Consider the following 24,300-nt stretch of genomic DNA (forward strand, 5'->3'; position numbering starts at 1 on the left):
CTTCTTGATTATGCCACACCTGTCAGATGGAAGGATTATCTTGGCAAAGGAGAAATGCTCACTAACAGGGATGTAAATACATTTGTGCACAACATTTTAGAGTAATTTCCGGGATCTTTTTATTTCAGCTCATGAAACATGGGACCAACACTTTACATGTTGTTTATATTTTTGTTTTAGTATATTTGCAACTTTTGATTTTCATTTGTAAACTGAAAATGTTCCTAGTAGGGTTCCATACAGTAACTGGAAGCAGATAAATCATTTTACAGGGCGACAAAATATGCTTTTTTTGTTTAGCGCTCAGTTTATTATTAAAACCATACAATTGCCCATGAGAATTTATTTGTTTTGAGTCTGTTTTGGAAGTGACTGCTAAAGCGTGAGAGCACATTGCGCAATATCACTACGACAAGGCGTTCCCGTGAATTTAGACCCCAACCGCACACAACCGGGAAGCTGGAGAGAGCTTGCGTGTGATGGGCCACCGCCTGTAGGGCGGCTGCAAATCATTAGAGTTGGACTATGAGAGGAATGTTTTGTTTTCCACACACTCTCTGGTTATGTCATGGACAAATATTCAATTCATTAAAACAGCAAATGTTGATTTCAGATAGCCTAGCTTAGTCTACAAAAGAAAAATGTTTTTTAGGCTGCTTTCGTGGGCAGACTGTCATTCAGTGTAGGTATAACTCTTATTCATAGAGTCATTGGATGTCCCCTAGCCTTGTAATGGACATTGGATGTCCCCTAGCCTTGTAATGGACATTGGATGTCCCCTAGCCTGGTAATGGACATTGGATGTCCCCTAGCCTGGTAATGGACATTGGATGTCCCCTAGCCTGGAAATGGACATTGGATGTTCCCTTGCCTTGTAATGGACATTGGATGTCCCCTAGCCTGGTAATGGACATTGGATGTTCCCTAGCCTTGTAATGGACATTGGATGTTCCCTAGCCTTGTAATGGACATTGGATGTTCCCTAGCCTTGTAATGGACATTGGATGTTCCCTCACCTTGTAATGGACATTAGATGTCCCCTAGCCTGGTAATGGACATTGGATGTCCCCTAGCCATGTAATGGATATTGGATGTTCCCTAGCCTGGTAATGGACATTGGATGTCCCCTAGCCTTGTAATGGACATTGGATGTTCCCTCGCCTTGTAATGGACATTGGATGTTCCCTAGCCTGGTAATGGACATTGGATGTCCCCTAGCCATGTAATGGACATTGGATGTCCCCTAGCCTGGTAATGGACATTGGATGTCCCCTAGCCTGGTAATGGACATTGGATGTCCCCTAGCCATGTAATGGACATTGGATGTCCCCTAGCCTGGTAATGGACATTGGATGTCCCCTAGCCTGGTAATGGACATTGGATGTTCCCTAGCCTGGTAATGGACATTGGATGTCCCCTAGCCATGTAATGGACATTGGATGTCCCCTAGCCTGGTAATGGACATTGGATGTCCCCTAGCCTGGTAATGGACATTGGATGTCCCCTCGTCTGGTAATGGACATTGGATGTCCCCTCGCCTGGCAATGGACATTGGATGTCCCCTAGCCTGGTAATGGACATTGGATGTTCCCTCGCCTTGTAATGGACATTGGATGTTCCCAAGCCTGGTAATGGACATTGGATGTTCCCTAGCCTGGTAATGGACATTGGATGTTCCCTAGCCTGGTAATGGACATTGGATGTCCCCTAGCCTGGTAATGGACATTGGATGTCCCCTAGCCTGGTAATGGACATTGGATGTCCCCTAGCCTGGTAATGGACATTGGATGTCCCCTAGCCTGGTAATGGACATTGGATGTCCCCTAGCCTGGTAATGGACATTGGATGTCCCCTAGCCTGGTAATGTACATTGGATGTTCCCTAGCCTGGTAATGGACATTGGATGTCCCCTCGCCATGTAATGGACATTGGATGTCCCCTAGCCTGGTAATGGACATTGGATGTTCCCTCGCCTTGTAATGGACATTGGATGTTCCCTAGCCTGGTAATGGACATTGGATGTTCCCTCGCCATGTAATGGACATTGGATGTCCCCTAGCCTGGTAATGGACATTGGATGTCCCCTCGCCATGTAATGGACATTGGATGTCCCCTAGCCTGGTAATGGACATTGGATGTCCCCTCGTCATGTAATGGACATTGGATGTCCCCTCGCCTGGTAATGGACATTGGATGTCCCCTAGCCTGGTAATGGACATTGGATGTCCCCTCGCCATGTAATGGACATTGGATGTCCCCTAGCCTGGTAATGGACATTGGATGTCCCCTAGCCTGGCAATCGACATTGGATGTCCCCTAGCCTGGTAATGGACATTGGATGTCCCCTAGCCTGGTAATGGACATTAGATGTCCCCTAGCCTGGTAATGGACATTGGATGTCCCCTAGCCATGTAATGGACATTGGATGTCCCCTAGCCTGGTAATGGACATTGGATGTCCCCTAGCCTGGTAATGGACATTGGATGTCCCCTCGTCTGGTAATGGACATTGGATGTCCCCTCGCCTGGCAATGGACATTGGATGTCCCCTAGCCTGGTAATGGACATTGGATGTTCCCTCGCCTTGTAATGGACATTGGATGTTCCCAAGCCTGGTAATGGACATTGGATGTTCCCTAGCCTGGTAATGGACATTGGATGTTCCCTAGCCTGGTAATGGACATTGGATGTCCCCTAGCCTGGTAATGGACATTGGATGTCCCCTAGCCTGGTAATGGACATTGGATGTCCCCTAGCCTGGTAATGGACATTGGATGTCCCCTAGCCTGGTAATGGACATTGGATGTCCCCTAGCCTGGTAATGGACATTGGATGTCCCCTAGCCTGGTAATGTACATTGGATGTTCCCTAGCCTGGTAATGGACATTGGATGTTCCCTCGCCATGTAATGGACATTGGATGTCCCCTAGCCTGGTAATGGACATTGGATGTTCCCTCGCCTTGTAATGGACATTGGATGTTCCCTAGCCTGGTAATGGACATTGGATGTTCCCTCGCCATGTAATGGACATTGGATGTCCCCTAGCCTGGTAATGGACATTGGATGTCCCCTCGCCATGTAATGGACATTGGATGTCCCCTAGCCTGGTAATGGACATTGGATGTCCCCTCGTCATGTAATGGACATTGGATGTCCCCTCGCCTGGTAATGGACATTGGATGTCCCCTAGCCTGGTAATGGACATTGGATGTCCCCTCGCCATGTAATGGACATTGGATGTCCCCTAGCCTGGTAATGGACATTGGATGTCCCCTAGCCTGGCAATGGACATTGGATGTCCCCTAGCCTGGTAATGGACATTGGATGTCCCCTAGCCTGGTAATGGACATTGGATGTCCCCTAGCCTGGTAATGGACATTGGATGTCCCCTAGCCTGGTAATGGACATTGGATGTCCCCTAGCCTGGTAATGGACATTGGATGTCCCCTAGCCTGGTAATGGACATTGGATGTCCCCTAGCCTGGTAATGGACATTGGATGTCCCCTAGCCTGGTAATGGACATTGGATGTCCCCTAGCCTGGTAATGGACATTGGATGTCCCCTAGCCTGGTAATGGACATTGGATGTTCCCTAGCCTGGTAATGGACATTGGATGTCCCCTAGCCTGGTAATGGACATTGGATGTTCCCTAGCCTGGTAATGGACATTAGATGTCCCCTAGTCTGGTAATGGACATTGGATGTCCCCTAGCCTGGTAATGGACATTGGATGTCCCCTAGCCTGGTAATGGACATTGGATGTCCCCTAGCCTGGTAATGGACATTGGATGTCCCCTAGCCTGGTAAGGCTCGCTCGTGATTCAGTTTTGGAAACATTTCAAACTTAACTTGAAAAAAAAACAATAGATATTTTTTTCTAATATAAAAGACACACTTAATGTACGCAGTTTAGGAAAGTTGCACCTTGGCTGTAGTTTGAGAAACACATGCGATCCAGACGGAAAACGTGGAACGGAATTGTCAAATGAAATGCAAGCAACAGGTGAGAGGATGTGTCAACTGAGGCTCCTTGGTGAGAGGATGTGTCAACTGAGGCACCTTGGTGAGCGGATGTGTCAACTGAGGCTCCTTGGTGAGAGGATGTGTCAACTGAGGCACCTTTGCAAAACTCAGCACAGTAAGTATCTTTCATATTTGAAAGATTCTTTCTCGCTTATATGAAAGTTAAGTTTCAAAGGTTTTACATATCAGTATCGTTAGCAAAGATCGATAAACATTTTAAACGTTAAAACAAAGCGTTGGGATTGTAGTTCACACGAAGCCAGCTGTTCTCCATACCATCAGCTGAGAACCCAAGTCAGGGACAGGCTGTGAGCCACCTAGGGTCCTCCAGAGCTAATGTAGGTCTAGCCTACTGTATTTAAAAAAATAAACAGATTGGATAAGATTTTCTAAAATGTATCACTCACAAGTCTTGAGTTATCACTGTCATTGGAATCTGTGTAGGCAAAGTTTTCTACTTATGTATTAGTAGAAACACACGGAACACGTGTTCTATTCTAGACGTCTTGTAGTCTACTGTGGCTGTACTCTATAGAACCACAGGGTGGCGCTAAATCACTGAACATTTCTAGATTGTGAACTAAGTCCCACACTTCACTTTACAAACTTGTCCCAAATGTAAATCATTTTTAAATCCGCATGGACGCAGTGATTTTGTTGACTATATGCCTACATTATTTAGGACGTTTTCTTTCCCCTTAGAATGTTTATAGCTTCCCTTATCTTTAGTTTACAAGTCCAACTCGGTCGAGTTGTAGTGCACATGACGTCAGGTGAACTTGGGATGGCTTCTGTGCTGTTTGGCATTCGGCAACTCCCCCCTCCTCATCGCTCTGTCCCAGCGCTCAGTCCTCTCCTCCTGAACACACAACCCGGGTCACTCGGATAGTACACAACAAATTATAGGACTTCCGAGATACTGTGAAAACAGCCGACGGTCCCCGGATTACTGATAAAAAACTTTTTTTTTTTGCACAAAGGAATAGTTTACCTCAAGCGTAAATAAGCTGTCAAACAAAAAGAAAACGCTGCCTAGTCTATTGAGAAGTCCAGGACACAGGCACCATGACGAGTCAGTAGAAAGGTACGTCTAGCTTGTCCCTCACGGGTTAATAGACTACGCTCGCCGTGGGAACCGTTCTTTTATAGGTCAATGGTGGAAACTGTTTCCCCCTCTTTCTGTGGCTACTTGGTTACACTAGCCAGCCTACTTCTATGCATAGACAACATTCGCATGTGTTGTCTGAACATGTTCTGCTGCATAGCTTTTAACCTAACACCTTAACTCATTCAGTGCTTTATAATTGAGGGTTAACGTTCCTCCGCTGTCTGCATGCCTGTCTGTCACTGTCAGACAGTGGTCCTCTACTGTATCAGGGAACTGTTTGTGGTCCAATACTATTCATGTGTATTAGGCTACTGGTGCAGTGGGAAAGGAACGACCTAGGCCTTGATCATGACTTCAAGGTCCATTACATTACGCTAAGAATCATTAGACGAATGCGTCTTCTTCAGGGGGGAGTTTTGTCCAGATCTCCCACCGCTCGGTCTGAACATTAACATGCATGTCTTGCAGTACTGTTTTGGAAGCATATCAGCGAAAAATAATTTTCATAAAATGTAAAAAAAAAAAAAAAAAAGAAAATCAATTTAACAAAGGGTTATGAAATTGATACACACCTTGATACGTTTCGGGTTAGTGTTCCCACACGGCCATATATCCATGTTACAGCGCTTGCTTATGGAAAACAGATGGAAGACGAGGCGACCAATCATCCGGGCTAATTAGCTATATAGCATGCACCAAACACATGTGTGTGTGTAATCATAACTGTGTAACTCAGGAATGTAGTGGAAGTGTAGTTTCATGGGATGGAGGCTCCATAGCTGTATGGATCTGTAACTGCTACCGTGTAGTTTAGTAGGATGGAGACTCCATAGCTGTATGGATCTGTAACTGCTACCGTGTAGTTTAGTAGGATGGAGGCTCCATAGCTGTATGGATCTGTAACTGCTACAGTGTAGTTTAGTAGGATGGAGGCTCCATAGCTGTATGGATCTGTAACTGCTACAGTGTAGTTTAGTAGGATGGAGGCTCCATAGCTGTATGGATCTGTAACTGCTACAGTGTAGTTTAGTAGGATGGAGGCTCCATAGCTGTATGGATCTGTAACTGCTACAGTGTAGTTTAGTAGGATGGAGGCTCCATAGCTGTATGGATCTGTGCAAATCTTCTGCAGTTAGTGTATCTTTTTCATTTGAAGGATTCTTTCTCGCTGATGAAAGATAAGGGCCCTATGTTTTGAAAACCATATTACAAGCGATGATTATTGACGTTTGTAAATGTTTAAACAGCGTTGGGATTGTAGTTTACATGAGGCAGTCGTGGGCGTAGCTAAATGACTGAGAACTGTAAGGAGAAGGCAGAATGGCCGAGAACTGTAGGGAGAAGGCAGAATGGCCGAGAACTGCAGGGAGAAGGCAGAATGGCCGAGAACTGCAGGGAGAAGGCAGAATGACTGAGAACTGTAGGGAGAAGGCAGAATGGCCGAGAACTGTAGGGAGAAGGCAGAATGGCCGAGAACTGTAGGGAGAAGGCAGAATGGCCGAGAACTGCAGGGAGAAGGCAGAATGGCCGAGAACTGTAGAGAGAAGGCAGAATGGCCGAGAACTGTAGGGAGAAGGCAGAATGGCCGAGAACTGCAGGGAGAAGGCAGAATGGCCGAGAACTGTAGAGAGAAGGCAGAATGGCCGAGAACTGCAGGGAGAAGGCAGAATGACTGAGAACTGTAGGGAGAAGGCAGAATGGCCGAGAACTGTAGGGAGAAGGCAGAATGGCCGAGAACTGTAGGGAGAAGGCAGAATGGCCGAGAACTGTAGGGAGAAGGCAGAATGACCGAGAACTGTAGGGAGAAGGCAGAATGGCCGAGAACTGTAGGGAGAAGGCAGAATGGCCGAGAACTGCAGGGAGAAGGCAGAATGGCCGAGAACTGCAGGGAGAAGGCAGAATGGCCGAGAACTGCAGGGAGAAGGCAGAATGGCCGAGAACTGCAGGGAGAAGGCAGAATGGCCGAGAACTGTAGGGAGAAGGCAGAATGGCCGAGAACTGCAGGGAGAAGGCAGAATGGCCGAGAACTGCAGGGAGAAGGCAGAATGGCCGAGAACTGTAGGGAGAAGGCAGAATGGCCGAGAACTGTAGGGAGAAGGCAGAATGGCCGAGAACTGCAGGGAGAAGGCAGAATGGCCGAGAACTGTAGAGAGAAGGCAGAATGGCCGAGAACTGTAGGGAGAAGGCAGAATGGCCGAGAACTGCAGGGAGAAGGCAGAATGGCCGAGAACTGTAGAGAGAAGGCAGAATGGCCGAGAACTGCAGGGAGAAGGCAGAATGACCGAGAACTGTAGGGAGAAGGCAGAATGGCCGAGAACTGTAGGGAGAAGGCAGAATGGCCGAGAACTGTAGGGAGAAGGCAGAATGGCCGAGAACTGTAGGGAGAAGGCAGAATGACCGAGAACTGTAGGGAGAAGGCAGAATGGCCGAGAACTGTAGGGAGAAGGCAGAATGGCCGAGAACTGCAGGGAGAAGGCAGAATGGCCGAGAACTGCAGGGAGAAGGCAGAATGGCCGAGAACTGCAGGGAGAAGGCAGAATGGCCGAGAACTGCAGGGAGAAGGCAGAATGGCCGAGAACTGTAGGGAGAAGGCAGAATGGCCGAGAACTGCAGGGAGAAGGCAGAATGGCCGAGAACTGTAGGGAGAAGGCAGAATGGCCGAGAACTGTAGGGAGAAGGCAGAATGACTGAGAACTGTAGAGAGAAGGCAGAATGGCCGAGAACTGTAGGGAGAAGGCAGAATGGCCGAGAACTGCAGGGAGAAGGCAGAATGACCGAGAACTGTAGGGAGAAGGCAGAATGGCCGAGAACTGTAGGGAGAAGGCAGAATGGCCGAGAACTGTAGGGAGAAGGCAGAATGGCCGAGAACTGTAGGGAGAAGGCAGAATGGCCGAGAACTGTAGGGAGAAGGCAGAATGACCGAGAACTGTAGGGAGAAGGCAGAATGGCCGAGAACTGTAGAGAGAAGGCAGAATGGCCGAGAACTGCAGGGAGAAGGCAGAATGGCCGAGAACTGCAGGGAGAAGGCAGAATGGCCGAGAACTGCAGGGAGAAGGCAGAATGGCCGAGAACTGTAGGGAGAAGGCAGAATGGCCGAGAACTGCAGGGAGAAGGCAGAATGGCCGAGAACTGCAGGGAGAAGGCAGAATGGCCGAGAACTGTAGGGAGAAGGCAGAATGGCCGAGAACTGTAGGGAGAAGGCAGAATGGCCGAGAACGGTAGGGAGAAGGCAGAATGGCACAACTCGTGACCTCACAGACAGCCATAACCAATGAAAAATAAGGACTTCCTCTGCTCCTGCTTTGTTTTTGATCTCTCTCTTTGTGTTTCCATCCAGGCGTTATTGCAGTTCTCTGTGGGGTTGGGATGTCTCCACAGTGACCAGTCGTGTCAGACCAGACTCCAGCTCCGCAGTGAGAAACAGAAGACAATCGTGATTGATGCGCCATGGAGGGCGGGAACGAAGTGGATCTGTCCAACAATAACATCAGCCCGCTGTGGAAGCGGCACTCAGCCAATCACACGGATCCCAGCAACCCAAAGGCCCGGCCCCTCAGCTACCAGATAGACAGACTCCACATGACTGACTTCCCCGTAGAGGACAACAAGTGTAGTTTTACCCTGAGCCAGCCTGCAGAGAGACTGGTGGCTACGCCGGGCGGAGGAACAGGCGTTCTGAAGCACGTTCTCCACCAGCCCACCAGGAGAACACGGGTAGTCAGGAGTATAAGCATTGGACATCTGGCCAAAGGACGTTTCTCTCTGTCCAAGTTCAAGTCGGAGGATAAGTTTTCGTCATTGGACAGTAAGGCGTACCATGGTGGGAGTGTTGGTAAAATCGGTAACAAGGAGAAGGTGTGGTCAGACAAGCGGCCACGAGATGCCCTGAAGCGACTCTCCAGCCCGTTCACTCTCACCTCTCACAGGGACCAGATAGTATTTGGAACAAGTTCCTCACTGCCGGACCCTGCCTCCTCCAATCACCCCTCTCCCCCTGCCACCCCCAATAACAACCACCACCATAACCAATCCTCCCCTTCTTCCTTTCACCCCTTAACCCCTCACCCGTCTCCCCCTAACCCCAGCCCTTCTCCCCCTAGTCTCCACACCGCTACCCCATCCCACAGCTCCACCTGCAGTATCTCCTCCCTCACCTCCACCTCCACCCCTTCTGACCCCCCCACACCCCGCAGCCCCTCCCCTGCTGACATGTCTGGCCCCTCCCTCTCTCCTCCTCCCTCCATTGTCCTCAGCACCCACAGTGCAGCTGCCCTGAAGATGGGCACACAGCAGCTGATACCTAAAGGGCTGGCGTCCCTGAGCAAGGCCTCTCCTGCTGGGGTACAGAGCCACAGCATGGGGGGTCTGCTGGGCCTGGATCCTACCAAGCGGGCCCTACGAGCCCTCAGCATGGTGGAGACTGGAGCCTTCTTCTCCACGGACGGAGGGGGAGAGGGGACAGACCAGGATGAGAGCCCTGGGAGTCTGAAGAGGGGGTTGAGGTCTACCTCGTACAGGAGAGCAGTGGTGAGTGGAGTGGAAATGGAAGAACCATCTGTAGACCCCAAGACCCATCGTCTGTCCCAACCTGTAGACCCCAAGTCTCATCGTCTGTCTCAGTCTGTACTCAAAGGACTACAGGAGGTCAAGGAGACACCTATGAGCCCTGGGAAGAAGAACAAGGTAAGAACAGATGTATTCATTTCATTCTTTTCCAGGAAATTGTCATAATACCGTTCTCTCCTTGCGTTGCCCCATGCGCCTGGATATTACTGTCTCTTGCCTTGCAGTCACACTATACAGGTTACTACCACTCATCAGCCTGATGGAGTCATGTTTGGTTAACTGTACAGGTTACTACCACTCATCAGCCTGATGGAGTCATGTTTGATTAACTGTACAGGTTACTACCACTCATCAGCCTGATGGAGTCATGTTTGATTAACTGTACAGGTTACTACCACTCATCAGCCTGATGGAGTCATGTTTGATTAACTGTACAGGTTACTACCACTCATCAGCCTGATGGAGTCATGTTTGATTAACTGTACAGGTTACTACCACTCATCAGCCTGATGGAGTCATGTTTGATTAACTGTACAGGTTACTACCACTCATCAGCCTGATGGAGTCATGTTTGATTAACTGTACAGGTTACTACCACTCATCAGCCTGATGGATTCATGTTTGATTAACTGTACAGGTTACTACCACTCATCAGCCTGATGGAGTCATGTTTGATTAACTGTACAGGTTACTACCACTCATCAGCCTGATGGAGTCATGTTTGGTTAACTGTACAGGTTACTACCACTCATCAGCCTGATGGAGTCATGTTTGATTAACTGTACAGGTTACTACCACTCATCAGCCTGATGGAGTCATGTTTGATTAACTGTACAGGTTACTACCACTCATCAGCCTGATGGAGTCATGTTTGATTAACTGTACAGGTTACTACCACTCATCAGCCTGATGGAGTCATGTTTGATTAACTGTACAGGTTACTACCACTCATCAGCCTGATGGAGTCATGTTTGATTAACTGTACAGGTTATTACCACCCGTCAGCCTGATGGAGTCATGTTTGATTAACTGTACAGGTTACTACCACTCATCAGCCTGATGGAGTCATGTTTGATTAACTGTACAGGTTATTACCACCCGTCAGCCTGATGGAGTCATGTTTGATTAACTGTACAGTTTACTACCACTCATCAGCCTGATGGAGTCATGTTTGATTAACTGTACAGTTTACTACCACTCATCAGCCTGATGGAGTCATGTTTGGTTAACTGTACAGGTTACTACCACTCATCAGCCTGATGGAGTCATGTTTGATTAACTGTACAGGTTACTACCACTCATCAGCCTGATGGAGTCATGTTTGATTAACTGTACAGGTTATTACCACCCGTCAGCCTGATGGAGTCATGTTTGATTAACTGTACAGGTTATTACCACTCATCAGCCTGATGGAGTCATGTTTGATTAACTGTACAGGTTACTACCACTCATCAGCCTGATGGAGTCATGTTTGATTAACTGTACAGGTTACTACCACCCGTCAGCCTGATGGAGTCATGTTTGATTAACTGTACAGGTTACTACCACTCATCAGCCTGATGGAGTCATGTTTGATTAACTGTACAGGTTACTACCACTCATCAGCCTGATGGATTCATGTTTGATTAACTGTACAGGTTACTACCACTCATCAGCCTGATGGAGTCATGTTTGATTAACTGTACAGGTTACTACCACTCATCAGCCTGATGGAGTCATGTTTGATTAACTGTACAGTTTACTACCACTCATCAGCCTGATGGAGTCATGTTTGGTTAACTGTACAGGTTACTACCACTCATCAGCCTGATGGAGTCATGTTTGATTAACTGTACAGGTTACTACCACTCATCAGCCTGATGGAGTCATGTTTGATTAACTGTACAGGTTATTACCACTCATCAGCCTGATGGAGTCATGTTTGATTAACTGTACAGTTTACTACCACTCATCAGCCTGATGGATTCATGTTTGATTAACTGTACAGGTTACTACCACTCATCAGCCTGATGGATTCATGTTTGGTTAACTGTACAGGTTACTACCACTCATCAGCCTGATGGAGTCATGTTTGGTTAACTGTACAGGTTACTACCACTCATCAGCCTGATGGAGTCATGTTTGATTAACTGTACAGGTTACTACCACTCATCAGCCTGATGGAGTCATGTTTGATTAACTGTACAGGTTACTACCACTCATCAGCCTGATGGAGTCATGTTTGATTAACTGTACAGTTTACTACCACTCATCAGCCTGATGGAGTCATGTTTGATTAACTGTACAGGTTATTACCACTCATCAGCCTGATGGAGTCATGTTTGATTAACTGTACAGGTTACTACCACTCATCAGCCTGATGGATTCATGTTTGATTAACTGTTCTCCTGAAGTTCACGTCAGGACCAAAGTCCACAGCTAGCTTGACGTTGGAACATTGTCAGGAGGAGCTTGTGTTGAAGTCAGGCTAATGATTGCAATACACACACACACACACACACACACACACACAACACACAACACACAACACACCAGTCCACTGCTTTTTAATTAGGCGGGGTCAGGTTGACAGGTCAGTGCAGAGGTCAGGTGTCAAGCGCAGGTGACAGGTGTGTGTGGAGACGGGTTAATTCCAAGGCGTTGTTAAGGTAACCAACTTGGTACAATAATGTCATTCATAACCAGAGTTGGCTAATAAAGCATCATTTAGGATATTGTGATGACTATGTTCACAAGAACTGATCTAGTGACAGTCTTATTTCTCAGTTCATAATGGTAATATACGTCTGGGACAGGGAGAGCTGATCGTAGGCCTGTTGTTAATAGTTGAAATGTCTTCTTGTCTCTCAGAGACCTGATAAGAAGCCAGGACTGATCACACAGAGGACTTTTGACAGGGAAGGTGAGTGTCACGTCTCTGTCTTAGTCATGTATATCAACTCCTTATGACTGTCATTTTCTACCCACATGTTTGAGGCATTGCTCTCAATGGGGACTGTACTATTGTGATGCGCCCTCAACCCGTCTGTCTGTCTGTGGTTTGATCCAACCTGTCTGTGGTGTGATCCAACCTGTCTGTCTGTGGTGTGACCCAACCTGTCTGTCTGTGGTGTGACCCAACCTGTCTGTCTGTGGTGTGACCCAACCTGTCTGCCTGTGGTGTGATCCAACCTGTCTGTCTGTGGTGTGATCCAACCTGTCTGTCTGTGGTGTGATCCAACCTGTCTGTCTGTGGTGTGACCCAACCTGTCTGTCTGTGGTGTGACCCAACCTGTCTGTCTGTGGTGTGACCCAACCTGTCTGTCTGTGGTGTGACCCAACCTGTCTGTCTGTGGTGTGACCCAACCTGTCTGTCTGTCTGTGGTGTGATCCAACCGGTATGTATGTGGTGTGACCCAACCTGTCTGTGGTGTGACCTAACCTGTCTGTCTGTGGTATGATCCAACCGGTCTGTCTGTGGTGTGATCCAACCGGTCTGTCTGTGGTGTGACCTAACCTGTCTGTGGTGTGATCCAACCAACCTGTATGTGGTGTGATCCAACCGGTCTGTCTGTGGTGTGACCTAACCTGTCTGTCTGTGGTGTGACCCAAACGGTCTGTCTGTGGTGTGATCCAACCGGTCTGTCTGTGGTGGGATCCAACCTGTCTGTCTGTGGTGTGATCCAACCGGTCTGTCTGTGGTGGGATCCAAGCTGTCTGTCTGTGGTGTGACCTAACCTGTCTGTGGTGTGATCCAACCAGCCTGTCTGTGGTGTGATCCAACCGGTCTGTCTGTGGTGGGATCCAACCTGTCTGTCTGTGGTGTGACCTAACCTGTCTGTCTGTGGTGTGATCTAACCTGTCTTTCTGTGGTGGGATCCAACCTGTCTGTCTGTGTTGTGATCCAACCGGTCTGTGGTGTGACCTAACCGGTCTGTGGTGTGACCTAACCTGTCTCTCTGTGGTGTGATCCAACCGGTCTGTCTGTGGTGTGACCTAACCTGTCTGTGGTGTGATCCAACCAACCTGTCTGTGGTGTGATCCAACCGGTCTGTCTGTGGTGTGACCTAACCGGTCTGTCTGTGGTGTGACCTAACCTGTCTGTCTGTGGTGTGATCCAACCGGTCTGTCTGTGGTGTGACCTAACCGGTATGTCTGTCTGTCTGTAGTGTGACCTAACCGATCTGTCTGTGGTGTGACCTAACCAATCTGTCTGTGGTGGGATCCAACCTGTCTGTCTGTGGTGTGACCTAACCGGTCTGTCTGTGGTGTGACCCAACCGGTCTGTCTGTGGTGTGACCTAACCGGTCTGTCTGTGGTGTGACCTAACCTGTCTGTCTGCGGTGTGATCCAACCGGTCTGTCTGTGGTGTGATCCAACCGGTCTGTCTGTGGTGTGACCTAACCTGTCTGTGGTGTGATCCAACCAACCTGTCTGTGGTGTGATCCAACATGTCTGTCTGTGGTGTGATCCAACCTGTCTGTCTGTGGTGTGATCCAACCGGTCTGTCTGTGGTGTGACCTAACCTGTCTGTCTGTGGTGTGATCCAACCGGTCTGTCTGTGGTGTGACCTAACCTGTCTGTCTGTGGTGTGACCCAACCGGTCTGTCTGTGGTGTGATCCAACCGGTCTGTCTGTGGTGTGACCTAACCTGTCTGTCTGTGGTGTGATCCAACCGGTCTGCCTGTGGTTTGACCTAACCGGTCTCTCTGTGGTGTGACCCAACCGGTCTGTCTGTGGTGTGACCTAACCGGTCTGTCTGTGGTGGGATCCAACCTGTCTGTCTGTGGTGTGACCTAACCGGTCTGTCTGTGGTGTGACCCAACCGGTCTGTCTGTGGTGTGACCCAACCGGTCTGTCTGTGGTGTGACCTAACCGGTCTGTCTGTGGTGTGACCTAACCGGTCTGTCTGTGGTGTGATCCAACCGGTCTGTCTGTGGTGTGATCCAACCGGTCTGTCTGTGGTGTGATCCAACCGGTCTGTCTGTGGTGGGATCCAACCTGTCTGTCTGTGGTGTGACCTAACCTGTCTGTCTGTGGTGTGATCTAACCTGTCTGTCTGTGGTGTGATCCAACCGGTCTGTCTGTGTTGTGATCCAACCGGTCTGTCTGTGGTGTGACCTAACCGGTCTGTCTGTGGTGTGACCTAACCGGTCTGTCTGTGGTGTGATCCAACCGGTCTGTCTGTGGTGTGATCCAACCGGTCTGTCTGTGGTGTGATCCAACCGGTCTGTCTGTGTTGTGATCCAACCGGTCTGTGGTGTGACCTAACCTGTCTGTGGCGTGACCTAACCTGTCTGTCTGTGGTGTGATCCAACCGGTCTGTCTGTGGTGTGATCCAACCGGTCTGTCTGTGGTGTGATCCAACCGGTCTGTCTGTGGTGTGATCCAACCAACCTGTCTGTGGTGTGATCCAACCGGTCTGTCTGTGGTGTGACCTAACCTGTCTGTCTGTGGTGTGACCTAACCTGTCTGTCTGTCTGTGGTGTGACCTAACCGATCTGTCTGTGGTGTGACCTAACCGATCTGTCTGTGGTGGGATCCAACCTGTCTGTCTGTGGTGTGACCTAACCGGTCTGTCTGTGGTGTGACCCAACCGGTCTGTCTGTGGTGTGACCTAACCGGTCTGTCTATGGTGTGACCTAACCTGTCTGTCTCTGGTGTGATCCAACCGGTCTGTCTGTGGTGTGATCCAACCGGTCTGTCTGTGGTGTGACCTAACCTGTCTGTGGTGTGATCCAACCAACCTGTCTGTGGTGTGATCCAACATGTCTGTCTGTGGTGTGATCCAACCTGTCTGTCTGTGGTGTGATCCAACCGGTCTGTCTGTGGTGTGACCTAACCTGTCTGTCTGTGGTGTGATCCAACCGGTCTGTCTGTGGTGTGACCTAACCTGTCTGTCTGTGGTGTGACCCAACCGGTCTGTCTGTGGTGTGACCTAACCGGTCTGTCTGTGGTGTGACCTAACCTGTCTGTCTGTGGTGTGATCCAACCGGTCTGTCTGTGGTTTGACCTAACCGGTCTGTCTGTGGTGTGACCCAACCGGTCTGTCTGTGGTGTGACCTAACCGGTCTGTCTGTGGTGGGATCCAACCTGTCTGTCTGTGGTGTGACCTAACCGGTCTGTCTGTGGTGTGACCCAACCGGTCTGTCTGTGGTGTGACCTAACCGGTCTGTCTGTGGTGTGACCTAACCGGTCTGTCTGTGGTGTGATCCAACCGGTCTGTTTGTGGTGGGATCCAACCTGTCTGTCTGTGGTGTGACCTAACCTGTCTCTCTGTGGTGTGATCTAACCTGTCTGTCTGTGGTGTGATCCAACCGGTCTGTCTGTGTTGTGATCCAACCGGTCTGTCTGTGGTGTGACCCAACATGTCTGTCTGTGGTGTGACCCAACATGTCTGTCTGTGGTGTGATCCAGAGGAGGAACTGTATCAGAACTACCAGGAGAAAGCTCTTCACAATGACTCTGATGAGGACCAGTCCAGAGAGCCCAAACCTGACGACGGCATCGTGGTGCAGTACAGACCCATACGCACCTCCTGGAGCCAACTCAGTGTGGTGAGATGCACACACACAGACACAGTAGTGCAGTGCCTGTCTGCACATACAGTACAGAGACACACAGTGTCTGGTTGGGAGATGGAATGCCAGTGCTGGCCAGGATGTTGTCCCATCTGATCTGGCTGCAGTCCTTACCCATCCTCTACACTCTGTCTCTGTCTCTGTCTCTGTCTCTGTTCGTCTGTCTGTCTCTGTCTCTGTCTGTCTCTCTCTGTGTGTCTCTGTGTGTCTGTGCGTCTTTCTGTGTGTCTGTCTGTCTCTGGGGGGGGGGGGGGGCGAGTGAGAGAGAGAAAATACAAAGATGGGAAGAGAGAGGAAGAGAAAGAAGGAAAATGTGTTAAGGGGGAGAGAGGAGGGGAGGGGGAGAGCAGGGATGTGGGAGGGGGTCGAGAGCAGGGATGTGGGAGGGGGTCGAGAGCGGGGAGGGGAGGGGAGAGAGCAGGGAAGGGGGAGGGGAGGGGAGAGAGCAGGGAAGGGGGAGGGGAAGAGAGGAGGGGAGAGAGCAGGGAAGGGGGAGTGGAAGAGAGGAGGGGAGAGAGCAGGGAAGGGGGAGGGGAAGAGAGGAGGGGAGAGAGCAGAGAGAAAGATCTGGGCCAGCAGACTAGGAGCACCACCCGGCACGGCGCCAGCCTGCTGGTAATCACCAGGGAGTCTTCTCAATGGAAAAATGTGAAATATGTTTCCCCTGGAGAGCAGCGTGGCGACTCCGATTATGACATCATGTCAGTGTGGGCCCAGGATGGTGGGAGAGAGGGAGGGAATGGAGGGATGGAGGGAGAGAGAGAGGGAGGGAGAGAGAGAGGGAAAGGAGGGGGGAAAGGAGGGGGGACAGTGCTGTTTTCTACTTAGGTGTTCTGTTCTCCTTGTTGATGTTTACTCTTATCTGGAGCTGCTTAAGATGGTATGTCAGAGAGGGAGGGAGGGAGGGAGGGAGGGAGAGGGAGATATGCACAGATACACATGGAGACAGATACTTTTAGAGGGAACGAGCAGGACATGGAAGGAAATTAAACTGACGAGAGAGAGAGATGTTACCGGAGACCCCTTGTTTCTGATGTTGCTCTGCAGACGGTAGAGGACACTTGGTTCTGATAGCGATATTCACACTTATCCAGTTGTTTCCAGTGTGTAGAAAAGGAAGGAGGGGAGGTGAAGGAGGATAAAGAGGTAGACAATACTACTAATCTGTCCTGTCCCTGTCCTGTCCCTTTCCTGTCCTGTCCTGTCCCTTTCCTGTCCTGTCCTGTCCCTTTCCTGTCCCTTTCCTGCCCCTGTCCTGTCCCTGTCCTGCCCCTGTCCTGTCCCTGACCCTGTCCTGTCCTACTATAAAAACACTAAAGCTGTAGTGTTTATAGTAGTTAGTTGTTCTGCTGTTTACACTGTGAACAGGGAGGCTGTAGTGTTTATAGTAGTTAGATGTTTACACTGTGAACAGGGAGGCTGTAGTGTTTATAGTAGTTAGATGTTTACACTGTGAACAGGGAAGGCTGTAGTGTTTATAGTAGTTAGATGTTTACACTGTGAACAGGGAGGCTGTAGTGTTTATAGTAGTTAGATGTTTACACTGTGAACAGGGAAGGCTGTAGTGTTTATAGTAGTTAGTTGTTCTGCTGTTTACACTGTGAACAGGGAGGCTGTGGTGTTTATAGTAGTTAGATGTTTACACTGTGAACAGGGAAGGCTGTAGTGTTTATAGTAGTTAGATGTTTACACTGTGAACAGGGAAGGCTGTAGTGTTTATAGTACTAGATGTTTACACTGTGAACAGGGAAGGCTGTAGTGTTTATAGTAGTTAGTTGTTCTGCTGTTTACACTGTGAACAGGGAGGCTGTGGTGTTTATAGTAGTTAGATGTTTACACTGTGAACAGGGAGGCTGTGGTGTTTATAGTAGTTAGATGTTTACACTGTGAACAGGGAAGGCTGTAGTGTTTATAGTAGTTAGATGTTTACACTGTGAACAGGGAAGGCTGTAGTGTTTATAGTAGTTAGTTGTTCTGCTGTTTACACTGTGAACAGGGAGGCTGTAGTGTTTATAGTAGTTAGATGTTTACACTGTGAACAGGGAGGCTGTAGTGTTTATAGTAGTTAGATGTTTACACTGTGAACAGGGAGGCTGTAGTGTTTATAGTAGTTAGATGTTTACACTGTGAACAGGGAAGGCTGTAGTGTTTATAGTACTAGATAGCTAACTAGATATTAAATTAACAAACCAAATGCAGAACCACAGAGCATTTAGTACATTTTAGAAAGTTAACTTAATAGTTATAAGATATAAACACCCGGTCTGTGAGTTCGATTCCCGTGGGGGACAGGTACGAACTAATATGAAAATGTGCGCTTACTGTAAGTCTCTCTGGACAAGAGCGTCTGCAAAATAAAGTTACCAGTAACAGATGTAGGGTCAGACCATTCTCTGTTTCATAGAAGTCTCTAGTTTCCAGTAACATCTGTAGGGTAGGACTGTTCTCCGTTTCCTAGAAGTCTCTAGTTTTCAGTAACAGTGGAGACAGGAGGAAGTGGTATATCTAAGAGTGTTGACACCACACTCTTGGATGAGATGTTTAACCCCCCCCCCCTGGTTAAGGATAGGACAGGGGAGGGTAAAATGATGCCTACAGCCAACCTCTTACCCCGAGCACTCCCTATTGACTGAAAACCCAGTTTCGGTTGTCACAGTTACGCCTGTCTCTCTGTGTTCTCAGGGAAACTCCAAAAGCAGGGCGAAGTTCAGTTGTCGTGACGGGAAGGTGTTTACTAGGACACTAAAGATGTGCGAGGCCATAGATGCAGTAGATAAATAGAAGTTGATTGCCCTTAAAGGGAATTTGTCTTGCAAATTGAAACAAGCTTGGCAAGCTTTTGGCAGTCTGGCTGTAGTGGTTTGGCTCTGTTTGCTGTTTGCTGTTTGCTGTTTGCTGTTTGCTGTGTGTGTGTGTGTGTGTGTGTGTGTGTGTGTGTGTGTGTGTGTGTGTGTGTGTGTGTGTGTGTGTGTGTGTGTGTGTGTGTGTGTGTGTGTGTGTGTGTGTGTGTGTGTGTGTGTGTGTGTGTGTGTGTGTGTGTGTGTGTGTGTGTGTGTGTGTGTGTGTGTGTGTGTGTGTGTGGCACCAGTGTGTGTGTTTATTGAACATCTGCTGGGCCATGAGGAGGTCGTTGAGGACACTGATATTGTCCCAACCTGTCAGGAAGACAAAGATGTCTCCTTTGTGTGTGTCCCTAGTCTGGATGTGTTTGCAAAGGTCTCCATTAGGGTTGTTACAATACCAGTATCATGACAAGGACGAAACATGACGCAGATTTCCTGAGGAAAACAGTCCTGATGTTACAAACAAACAGCCTGCTGTTGTCACCCAGAAACATGTTTGTTTTCCTAAACTGTATCACACTGTTACATACAGCAGGTTTTAAACAACCAAAGATTTAGACCCGCTTTGTGTTTTTCTTTTTTTCCATGGAAAATCAGGTATGGTAGTATCACCATGCTGGTATAGTGTCAACCCTAGTCTCTGGTGGAAAAAGGTCTCTGGTGGAAAAAGGTCTCTGGTGGAAAAAGGTCTCTGGTGGAAAAGGTCTCTGGTGGAAAAAGGTCTCTGGTGGCAAAGGTCTCTGGTGGAAAAAGGTCTCTGGTGGAAAAAGGTCTCTGGTGGAAAAAGGTCTCTGGTGGAAAAAGGTCTCTGGTGGAAAAAGGTCTCTGGTGGAAAAAGGTCTCTGGTGGAAAAAGGTCTCTGGTGGCAAAGGTCTCTGGTGGAAAAAGGTCTCTGGTGGCAAAGGTCTCTGGTGGAAAAAGGTCTCTGGTGGAAAAAGGTCTCTGGTGGAAAAAGGTCTCTGGTGGCAAAGGTCTCTGGTGGAAAAGGTCTCTGGTGGAAAAGGTCTCTGGTGGAAAAGGTCTCTGGTGGAAAAAGGTCTCTGGTGGCAAAGGTCTCCTTTGTAAATATCTTAATTTCAAAGGTCTCCGTGGTAAATATCTTCATGGCTGGGACTAAGGAGCAGAGAGATGGGAGTTAACCTCAGCAGGCTGAGGGGTGTGTGTGTGTGGGGGGGGGGTGACCTGGTTAGGTATTAACAGGAAGTACTCCAGGTAGCTCCTGTTTTATAGTGGGTGAAACATGAGAAGGACACGCTGTTTTATTCTAAACAAACACACACACAACCATGCATGGTCACACACGTCCGTCTGATACCAAGGAGTCCTGGATGTAGGATGAGATGTTTCATCATGGTGACAGAAACCTCCACAACAACACTGAGATCTGAACACAACTGCATCCGAGGCAGTTACTGACTCAGTTTACCTGTCAGTCCATGTTCACCTGAGCTCCACTCCAGTTACTGACTCAGTTTACCTGTCAGTCCATGTTCACCTGAGCTCCACTCCAGTCACGTACTCAGTTTACCTGTCAGTCCATGTTCACCTGAGCTCCACTCCAGTCACGTACTCAGTTTACCTGTCAGTCCGTGTCCACCTGAGCTCCACTCCAGTCACGTACTCAGTTTACCTGTCAGTCCGTGTCCACCTGAGCTCTACTCCAGTTACTGACTCAGTTTACCTGTCAGTCCATGTTCACCTGAGCTCCACTCCAGTCACGTACTCAGTTTACCTGTCAGTCCGTGTCCACCTGAGCTCCACTCCAGTCACGTACTCAGTTTACCTGTCAGTCCGTGTCCACCTGAGCTCCACTCCAGTCACGTACTCAGTTTACCTGTCAGTCCGTGTTCACCTGAGCTCCACTCCAGTCACGTACTCAGTTTACCTGTCAGTCCGTGTTCACCTGAGCTCCACTCCAGTCACGTACTCAGTTTACCTGTCAGTCCGTGTTCACCTGAGCTCCACTCCAGTCACGTACTCAGTTTACCTGTCAGTCCGTGTTCACCTGAGCTCCACTCCAGTCACGTACTCAGTTTACCTGTCAGTCCGTGTCCACCTGAGCTCCACTCCAGTCACGTACTCAGTTTACCTGTCAGTCCGTGTTCACCTGAGCTCCACTCCAGTCACGTACTCAGTTTACCTGTCAGTCCGTGTTCACCTGAGCTCCACTCCAGTCACGTACTCAGTTTACCTGTCAGTCCGTGTTCACCTGAGCTCCACTCCAGTCACGTACTCAGTTTACCTGTCAGTCCGTGTCCACCTGAGCTCCACTCCAGTCACGTACTCAGTTTACCTGTCAGTCCGTGTTCACCTGAGCTCCACTCCAGTCACGTACTCAGTTTACCTGTCAGTCCGTGTTCACCTGAGCTCCACTCCAGTCACGTACTCAGTTTACCTGTCAGTCCGTGTTCACCTGAGCTCCACTCCAGTCACGTACTCAGTTTACCTGTCAGTCCGTGTTCACCTGAGCTCCACTCCAGTCACGTACTCAGTTTACCTGTCAGTCCGTGTCCACCTGAGCTCCACTCCAGTCACGTACTCAGTTTACCTGTCAGTCCGTGTTCACCTGAGCTCCACTCCAGTCACGTACTCAGTTTACCTGTCAGTCCGTGTTCACCTGAGCTCCACTCCAGTCACGTACTCAGTTTACCTGTCAGTCCGTGTTCACCTGAGCTCCACTCCAGTCACGTACTCAGTTTACCTGTCAGTCCGTGTCCACCTGAGCTCCACTCCAGTCACGTACTCAGTTTACCTGTCAGTCCGTGTTCACCTGAGCTCCACTCCAGTCACGTACTCAGTTTACCTGTCAGTCCGTGTCCACCTGAGCTCCACTCCAGTCACGTACTCAGTTTACCTGTCAGTCCGTGTTCACCTGAGCTCCACTCCAGTCACGTACTCAGTTTACCTGTCAGTCCGTGTTCACCTGAGCTCCACTCCAGTCACGTACTCAGTTTACCTGTCAGTCCGTGTTCACCTGAGCTCTACTCCAGTCACTGGCTCAGTTTACCTGTCAGTCCGTGTCCACCTGAGCTCCACTCCAGTCACGTACTCAGTTTACCTGTCAGTCCGTGTCCACCTGAGCTCTACTCCAGTCACGTACTCAGTTTACCTGTCAGTCCATGTTCACCTGAGCTCCACTCCAGTCACGTACTCAGTTTACCTGTCAGTCCGTGTCCACCTGAGCTCCACTCCAGTCACGTACTCAGTTTACCTGTCAGTCCGTGTCCACCTGAGCTCTACTCCAGTCACGTACTCAGTTTACCTGTCAGTCCGTGTCCACCTGAGCTTCACTCCAGTCACGTACTCAGTTTACCTGTCAGTCCGTGTCCACCTGAGCTCTACTCCAGTCACGTACTCAGTTTACCTGTCAGTCCGTGTCCACCTGAGCTCTACTCCAGTCACGTACTCAGTTTACCTGTCAGTCCATGTTCACCTGAGCTCTACTCCAGTCACGTACTCAGTTTACCTGTCAGTCCAGGTCCACCTGAGCTCTACTCCAGTCACGTACTCAGTTTACCTGTCAGTCCATGTTCACCTGAGCTCCACTCCAGTCACGTACTCAGTTTACCTGTCAGTCCATGTTCACCTGAGCTCTACTCCAGTCACGTACTCAGTTTACCTGTCAATCCATGTTCACCTGAGCTCCACTCCAGTCACGTACTCAGTTTACCTGTCAGTCCATGTTCACCTGAGCTCTACTCCAGTCACGTACTCAGTTTACCTGTCAGTCCATGTTCACCTGAGCTCTACTCCAGTCACGTACTCAGTTTACCTGTCAGTCCGTGTCCACCTGAGCTCTACTCCAGTCACGTACTCAGTTTACCTGTCAGTCCATGTTCACCTGAGCTCTACTCCAGTCACGTACTCAGTTTACCTGTCAGTCCATGTTCACCTGAGCTCTACTCCAGTCACGTACTCAGTTTACCTGTCAGTCCGTGTCCACCTGAGCTCTACTCCAGTCACGTACTCAGTTTACCTGTCAGTCCATGTTCACCTGAGCTCTACTCCAGTCACGTACTCAGTTTACCTGTCTGTCCGTGTCCACCTGAGCTCTACTCCAGTCCGGATGCACAGGTTGTTGAGGTCCGGCCAATCTGACCAGACTCCAAAGCCCGTAGCACGAATGTCTATAATTTTCCATTGGCCTTCCTCCTGAAGCTCAGGAAGGTATCCTCAGTGTCCCTGGCCAGTGTAACCTTCCTCCTTCGTAGGTCCAGAAGAAGGGAGGCTCTATCTAACTCCCTGACTGTCACATTGTCACTGTTGAGCATGTTCAACAGGTGAGTCAGTCTGGTAGCAGTGTAAATCCACTCAACATTCTGGACACCTAAATCCCCCTCTCTTCGGCTCAGGAAGACAACATCACGTGTGGTGTGTTTAAGCATAGACACTTTCTCACCACTTGAACAGGTTTGTTAATAATTTCCCTCAGAACCTTCTGAGGAAGGAGAGGCACATTGGCAAGCAGATGTTGAATCTTTGCTAGGGTCACCTTCCTCCCAGCTTCTAGCTTCATGACCACAGGCAGAGGGGAAACGTCAATCACATCAAGCGTGGTGGATGGACAAGCTCCTCAACTTGTCGTCGTCGTCGTCCCCCCCCCTCGCCAACAACATTACACTTATGACCAAGATACTGGGCAGGGTTCTGCACTGTTTGTCAGAATAATGATGTTGCAATTGGTATGCCAATTTCTCCCTGCATACCTTTCTCTGTCCTCTTTCGTGTTGAGTCCAACTGCTACAAGTGATGGTTGAATGCTCTCCCGATTTATAAAGCACAGCTGCGTCTTGATCCCGTCAGCGAGGGAGGTCACGGTCACTTCCGCTGGGCATTCCAAGAGTCTAGGGAACTTTCTCAGGATCCACTCAACCCGGCGAGCATGCACACACACGCATCATGCTTAGGGTCACACACAAACGTGCACACGTACACCTAAGCTATCCTGTGCACACTCCCAGACTTCCCCAATGAGAACCTTTCTCTCTCTAAACTTAGACTGGGGTCTTACTTCAGCTCTTATAAGTCGGGGGTCTTACTTCAGCTCTTATAAGTCTGGGGTCTTACTTCAGCTCTTATAAGTCTGGGGTCTTACTTCAGCTCTTATAAGTCTGGGGTCTTACTTCAGCTCTTATAAGTCTGGGGTCTTACTTCAGCTCTTATAAGTCTGGGGTCTTACTTCAGCTCTTATAAGTCTGGG

At 49.1% G+C, this 24,300-nt stretch overlaps 1 protein-coding gene across 1 annotated transcript in view; it reads left to right on the forward strand.

The window, feature by feature from the left end:
• The first annotated feature begins 4,664 nt into the window (after window positions 1-4,664).
• The window catches only part of LOC139549555 (rho guanine nucleotide exchange factor 26-like), a 111,416-nt gene continuing 91,780 nt past the window's right edge, over window positions 4,665-24,300 (forward strand). The window contains exons 1-4 of the mRNA XM_071360174.1: window positions 4,665-5,107; window positions 8,469-9,814; window positions 12,548-12,599; window positions 16,094-16,233. Coding sequence (XP_071216275.1) covers window positions 8,579-9,814; window positions 12,548-12,599; window positions 16,094-16,233 — 1,428 coding nt within the window. The 5' untranslated portion in view covers window positions 4,665-5,107; window positions 8,469-8,578. The remainder of the gene's footprint in view (window positions 5,108-8,468; window positions 9,815-12,547; window positions 12,600-16,093; window positions 16,234-24,300) is intronic.

The sequence above is a fragment of the Salvelinus alpinus genome, chromosome 22 (assembly GCF_045679555.1).
Source record: "Salvelinus alpinus chromosome 22, SLU_Salpinus.1, whole genome shotgun sequence".
NCBI lineage: Eukaryota > Metazoa > Chordata > Actinopteri > Salmoniformes > Salmonidae > Salvelinus > Salvelinus alpinus.